The sequence below is a fragment of the Athene noctua genome, chromosome 20, assembly GCF_965140245.1.
Source record: "Athene noctua chromosome 20, bAthNoc1.hap1.1, whole genome shotgun sequence".
Classification (NCBI taxonomy): Eukaryota; Metazoa; Chordata; class Aves; order Strigiformes; family Strigidae; genus Athene; species Athene noctua.
In genome coordinates, this window is record NC_134056.1 from 12,356,224 (window position 1) to 12,362,854 (window position 6,631).

At 66.9% G+C, this 6,631-nt stretch overlaps 1 protein-coding gene across 1 annotated transcript; it reads left to right on the forward strand.

The window, feature by feature from the left end:
- Positions 1-204: 204 nt before the first annotated feature.
- Positions 205-5,302, forward strand: RNF208 (ring finger protein 208). Its single transcript, XM_074923880.1, has 2 exons — positions 205-950; positions 2,360-5,302. Exon 2 carries the CDS (start codon positions 3,052-3,054, stop codon positions 3,847-3,849), a length of 798 nt encoding a protein of 265 aa, XP_074779981.1. The 5' UTR covers positions 205-950; positions 2,360-3,051; the 3' UTR covers positions 3,850-5,302.
- Positions 5,303-6,631: the final 1,329 nt, after the last annotated feature.

Genomic DNA, 6,631 nt, shown 5'->3' on the forward strand with positions numbered 1-6,631 from the left:
AGCCCCCGCCGCGGAGCCATTTCCAGCGGCGGATGCTGAGTCACTGCAGGCCCCTCCGAAACACCTCGCGGGGACCCGGCCGGGGGTAGGGGGAGAGGAGGAGCGGGGCCGCGCCGGGCCGGGGCAGGGAGGGAGCGGGGCGGCGGCGGGGTGTTGGGGGGGTGGGTGTGTGTGTGTGCGGGGCGTCGGACGCTGCGGCCGGCGGGCCCCGGCGCTGCTGAGCGAGAGAAATGTGAGCCGGCTGCACCACTGCGGCGGCACTGCGGGCGCCGGGCGGCAGCGGAGCGGGAGCGCGCAGGCAGCGCCCGCGCCCGCCGAGCCCCGCGGGACAGCGGGGACGGAGCCCGCCCGTCCGCCCGCCTGCACCTGCCGGGGGTGGGGAAAGGGGGGGGTGCCCGGGCTGCAGCCCCCTCCCCCGGGCAGCCAGCCTGCGCCGTCGGCCGCGGAGTGTTGCATCAGCCCCGCGCGGAGCGGGGGCTCCGCGGCCGGAGGAGGCGGCAGGGGGGGCCGGGGGGAGGGAGAGCGGAGCCGCGGGGCGGGCGGAAGGTGCCTCCCCGGCGGCGGCAGCGGCGCTACCTGCCGCCTCCCCCCCCGGCAGCGGGTCCCCGCGGAGCATCCGGAGCCGGAGGAGCCGGCGGGAGCCCGGCGCCGCCAGCCCCCGCCTTTGTGCCCGGTGCCCTCCCCGCGCCGCCGGGGGAAGCTGCTGGAGGAGGCGGCGCGGCCGTGGGAAGCGGGGCCGGGAGCCACGGCCCGGCCGGGAGCGGCGGTGGAGACCCGCCGGCATCCTCGGGGAGCCGGCGCTTGGCGCGGGCAGCGCCTGCATCCCTCTGCCTTTCAGATAACCTTTAGCCGCTTGGGCCTCCAGAGCTTTCCCGGGGACGCAGCGGGGGTCTGGAGGCTGAGCCGGGGACACGGCCGCACCGGGACCCCCCGCCCGCGGGCCGATGCAGGTAAGGGCCGGCAGCCACCGTCCTTTTGGCCGGGCTGCCCGGGGGGCATCACCCTGCGGGTGCGCAGGCGCGGGCGTGAGGACGGGCTGTGTGTGTACGTGTGTGTGCACATGTGTGTGCACATGTGTGTGCACATGTGTGTGCGGTGTGTGTGCACCGCTGGGCTGCGAACGTGCCAGCGCGGCGCGGGGCAGGGGATTGCGGTGGGAGTCGCGGGGGGGCTGGGGGCTGCGTGTCGTTGGAGCGGCGCCGGCGGGGCTGTGTCGCCCCCGGGGTGGCGGGGGTGCGGGGCACGGCGGGTGCAGCGCCAGGGCTGTGCACGGAGGGGTGTGACGGTGGGAGCGCGGGGGCTGTGCGTGGCGGCCGTCTGCCCGCACGGATCCGCTGCCCGTGGCGCGTTGCGGGTGAGTGTCTGCGAGGCCTAAGGGCAGAGAGCCCCCCCCGGGCTGCTGCCGGGCACAGGGGGGGTGGGGGGGCATAGATGCTGCTCCTGGGGTGCGGGGTGCAAGAGGGGGGGTGCAGGATGTGGGCTCGTGATGGGGGGTGCGGGACTCGAGGCCTCCCCTCCCCAGGCACCGCAGGGTGCTTGCAGGACCCCAGTGCCGCCAGGGCATGGCCCCCAGGGACCCCCCCGCTGGGGTCGGACAGGGATCCTGCCCCCCACGGCTCTTGGGCATCCAGGGCCAAACCCCTCACCCCGACCTCTCACCATCCCCAAGGACTGCTGCTGCAACCAGATGGCCCCCTCGGGCCCCCTCCCTCAGGCCTGGCAGGGCTCAGCGGGAGCAGGCATCCCTCTAACAGGATTTGCAGCGTGATGGAGGAGAGCGCCTTCGCCCTTCTCGGAGGAGAGACAGGCTGTCGCCAGGGCTGCTGAGGGGAGAAAATGGCCACGGGCTGGCTGCCTGCCCCCCATCTCCTGTCCCCAAATGTGGCCTATCCTCTCCAGCAGCCCCGGGACGAGGGCAGGGAGCTGGGAAGGGGGAGAGGAAGCTGGAGAGAGGGATAATAGCAGGGACAGATCAGGAGCAAGCGATGGAGGTAAAAATAGATCCACTGAGCAGAGGAGGGGCTAAACGTGAGAGAAAACCCTGAGCAGAGGCAGGTCGGTGGGGGAGTCCCTTGGGAGGGGCCCTGCAACCCAGCAGGGTGCAGGGGGACCTGCCCTCCCAGCACCCAGGGCAGAGGGGGGACCCAGGACCCCACGTTTGGAGCTGCCGAGGAGATGCCTGGGGGAAAATACCTGCTCCCACTTCTGCAGCCCAAACGTGCAGGTGGATGGACAGGACCTGCAGGGCTCAGTTGCCAAATTGCTGGGATGCAGGCAGGCATGCATCCCGAGGGAGCGCTGGCAGCCGGTAGATCCCCGAAGAGCCTTGGATCCAACCCCTCTCGCTTTTCATTTCCAGCGAGCACGAAACTGAGCTGGGGACAGAGGTGCCAGGGACGAAGGGGACAAGGCGCGTGGCAGCCCCAGCACCAGCCACAGTGAGCTGCCCTCCGGCACGGGATGCTCCCTGAGCCCCTGCCCCGCGGGAGCTGCTGGTGACGGCAAGTGGGAGAGCCAGGAAGTCAGAGCAAAGGAATTTCCAAACACATTCTTCAGCACCACGAGGATCCCAGGGCCCGTAAACAGGAATAAAGGCTAGGTGGAGGCAGGGGCCAGGGTGAGGCAGGGGCTGCCTGCCTCTGAGACCCATCCCCAGACTCACCTGCACAGCACTACAGTCCCCAATTTACTGATCCCAACTGCAGCTGATCCAGCGTGGGAAGTGCCAACAAAGGCGAAAGGGGGGCTGCCGAGTGACGGCCAATGTCACGTTAACATCCCGGTGAGGCGCTGCGGGGAGCCGACGCTTTGATTGCCCAAGAGCATCCTCCAAGGCAGGCAGGATGCTGCTGTGAGCCCTGCCTTCCATTGCCTGCCCCAGCCTTGCACCCAACGCCCTCGGGGCTGGCTGGAGAAGAGGGGCACGGGGCCCGCTGGTGCTGCCCCGTCCCCCCAGGATGCTCTCCCATGCCAGTGGCTGCTCCCTGTGCTCCTGCTCCGCAGCCAGACCAAGATTGAAAGCCCAGCAGGCTGCCGGCATGTTTTAGCCTCATGCAGGCGTCCCTCAGAGACCCCAGAGCAGTGGACAGTAATGTGAAAACAATACTCATGTCGTGTCTGAAAGGGCAACAAGTCATCATTAAAATGGAGGCGATGAAAATCATCCACCCGGAGAAGTTTTCGGAGCTGCAGGCCTCGCAGCCACGCTACGCGCCGGCCCCACGCCGTGAGCCACCCCTCGTGGCCAAGCGTGCGTGGCCCTCCGAGTCCGAGATCATCGTCAACCAGGCGTGCGGGGACATCCCCGCCTTGGATGCCACCCCCGGCCCCCTGCCGCTGCCCCGGACTCCCCCCCTGCCGCGGCGAGAGCGCGGGTACCAGAGCCAGCGGAAGGGCAGCTCCGAGGTCTGCTACCACCGGCAGCCGCCATCAGACGAGGTGATCGTCAACCAGTACGTGCTGCACCCCTCGACGCCCTGTGAGCCCCTCGAGTGCCCCACCTGCGGCCACATGTACAACTTCACCAACAAGCGGCCCCGCATCCTCTCCTGCCTGCACTCGGTGTGCGAGGAGTGCCTGCAGATCCTCTACGAGTCCTGCCCCAAGTACAAGTTCATCTCCTGCCCCACCTGCAAGCGGGAGACCGTCCTCTTCACCGACTACGGGCTGGCGGCGCTGGCCGTCAACACCAGTATCCTCAACAGACTGCCGGCCGAGGCCCTGGCCGCCAACCCCGTCCAGTGGAGCAGCGACACCGACCGCAGCTGCTACCAGACCTTTCGCCAGTACTGCGGGGCTGCCTGCACCTGCCACATCCGAAACCCGCTGTCTTCCTGCACCATCATGTGAGCCCCGCGCCCCTGCCCGCACCTCCTGGCAGCAGGGTGGGAGAGGACGGCGCAGCGCCGCAGCCGGTCCCCAGGCCCTTCTTTGCCGGTGGCACAGCCCGGGGATGCTCTGATGCTCGCTGTGGCCAAGAATGTAGGACCGGTGTCCCCACCAGCACTGGCAGGGGTGATGGGGGTTACTGGGACCTGGCGGCAGCCCCCTACACCCCGGCGGTGCCTGGGGAGAGGGACCCTGGGATGGGGAGCACACCTACCAGCACAGCTCTCCCCAGTCCGGCGGGTGCACCTGCTGTGCATTGAGCATCTCGCCACGCTCCTTCCCTGGGGCACCTGCTTCCTCCGCCCTCCCTGCGGCTCCTGAGAGTGGACGCTGGGTCCCAGCCAGAGCGACACCCTCCCCATCGCCCCGCAGCCGCTGCTGGCGGCACAAGGAGCCCTGGAGGTGCACGGTGCCATGCTGGGTCACCTGCCCGGCATGGGAGACGAGGACAGGTCCCCAGCTGCACCCTCCCCTTCTCTGTAAGTTATTTGCCAAAGCTTTCATCTCAGCGGCCAAGCCGCCGTGCGCCCGAGTCATTATAGCCACGCCAAACCGCCGCACCGGCCCCTCGGTTGCGAGCAGACACGCGGCCCGTTTCCTCCGCAGGCCCTTGAGGAAAGCTCCACTTTATCCTCGTTTTGGAGGATTCTTGTTTTTTCCCCGTCCATCCCCAGCCGCCCTGTCCTAGGCCGCTACGCGTTCACAAAGGCATTGAGCTGTGCCCGTTCTCTGCTGCTCCGCCCGGGGCCCTGCACCAATGCCCCGTGGGATGGCTTGGGGGTGGCGCGGGGTCCAATACCCCAAATTGCCAGCTTCAGCGAGGGGATTTGGCTGGGCAGGGGGGCAGAGGCCTGGTTCCTGCCCACGGTCCCATCCCTGGAGCAGCACCTCTGCTCTGACCCCTGTGCAGAGGGGCTGGCAGGGCGGCAGCTCCCTGTGCACAAGCTTGCTTTCTCCAGGGTGCCTGGAGGGGTAAGTTTGCTGCCAAAAAAGCAAAAAAATAAACCTAAAAAAATAAAGAAAAAGCCATAATTTGCAGGTGCTCCTGTGGGGCTGAGCACCACAACCCAGCAAGGCCGTGGCACCAGGGGCACACGCTGCCCGGTCCCAGGGCACAGGGGCTGGGAGAGCCAGAGGGGCTCCCCCAGAGCCCCTGCACCCCATAGGAAAGAGCATCCCAGCATCCATCCAGGGAGAAGGGCTGAACCATCCCCCCCACTGGCCCCCAGGAGCAGGGATGCCGCCAGTGCAGCCCTGGGTACCACCCCGCTGCCGGCAGAGAACAGGGGCTGATACTGTTTCTGTGTTGCTCTGCCAATGCCTCCCGCTGCTGGTTGTGACAATGATCATGTTTTATACCCGGCCTTGTTCTAACCCCCGTCAGTCTCCCCAATAAAGATTATATTGGAACGAACGGCGAGCCAGCATCTTGGGGGGCGTGTCACTGTGGGCAGGAGTGGGGCTGCAGGCCAGCCGGGATGTTGCGCCCTGGGCCCGCTCGGTCCGTGGGGCAAATTGAGACGGAAATTCCCAGAGGACAGGACTTTCCCCTCAACTGACACCTCCTCCGCTACTGCTGTGGCTTTGGCTCTGACGTGTTTGTGTCCCCTCCTTGTTAAGTCCCTGGTCCCACTGCACGTGGCTGGGCACCCTGGGGTACTCTGCCCAACTGTGCAAGCGGTCCCTAGCCACACCCAGGGCTCTTAAATGCCTGTTGGATGTCCCGTTGCTCCCCGCAGGGAGGATTTGCCACTCTGGCCCAGGTGGTACCCACTGGTGGGCGGAGCCAGGCAGGGACACAGGTGGCACTGGGCACCCCCTGCCCTGCTCTGCTGAGGCAGATGGATCCATGGGCCCTGCCACATGTCCCTCTCCACACAAGGACTGTCCTGGGGCCTGGCACACACCCGCCAGCAAATGGCATCAGTGGGGAGCACCCACTGCCTGCACCAAAGGGACCCTGGGGTCCCTGTGATGGCAAATCTCCAGCTGGGAGAGGTGGAAATTTGCAGCAGAAGTGGCCAGGAGAATGCTCTGAGGGCAACGTGGTTCCCCGGGGTGAGAGCTGTGCACACAGGCTGGTGTGTACACACGTGTGTGCATGCCGGGGGTGGTGTGTGTGCACACCAAGGCTTCCTGTGCAGGCACAGCCCCACTGGCCCGGTGCTGGCCCCCGAATTTCCTTTCTCTGGAAGCAGCGGCTGTCTCTGCCCTCTGCTGTGGGCCCCTGTGGAGCAGCTGCTTCCAAAGCACTTGCAGTCCCCAGCTCACAGCTGAGCGCCGGGGACAGCCCCTACCCCCGGGGGGTGCGGGGTGGACGCGGGGCCCTTGTCCTTGGCCAGTTCTCCCCCTGAGGGGGGTTTCTCTGCCCGGAAAACAAGACCACAGCTCAGTCCATGGGTGCTGAATTACGGTATCACTAATGCAGGCGGTGTCATCCCTGGCTCCCTGTGCTGGCACCCACATCCCCACATCCTCCGGGGGTGTGGGAGGCACCTGCAGCCCTGGCAGCAGTGCCAGGGGCTCCTGGTAGCCACAGCATCCCCTCAGTGATACTGATGATGTGTCTGCTTGGGGAAGCTAAGCAGCCCCAAATCCAGGATGAGCAACTCCATCATCCCAAAGACTCATCCCAAATCCAGGATGAGCATCTCCACCCATGAGGCCCCAAAGACACCAAAGCGATGGGCTAGCCAGGGCAGAGGTGGCAGCAATTTTGTCCTCAGAGCAGAAATTTACCCTT

Bases quoted from the DNA above. Each gene is read 5' to 3' on its own strand.
- RNF208 (XM_074923880.1), top strand. From the start codon at position 3,052: ATGCAGGCGTCCCTCAGAGACCCCAGAGCAGTGGACAGTAATGTGAAA.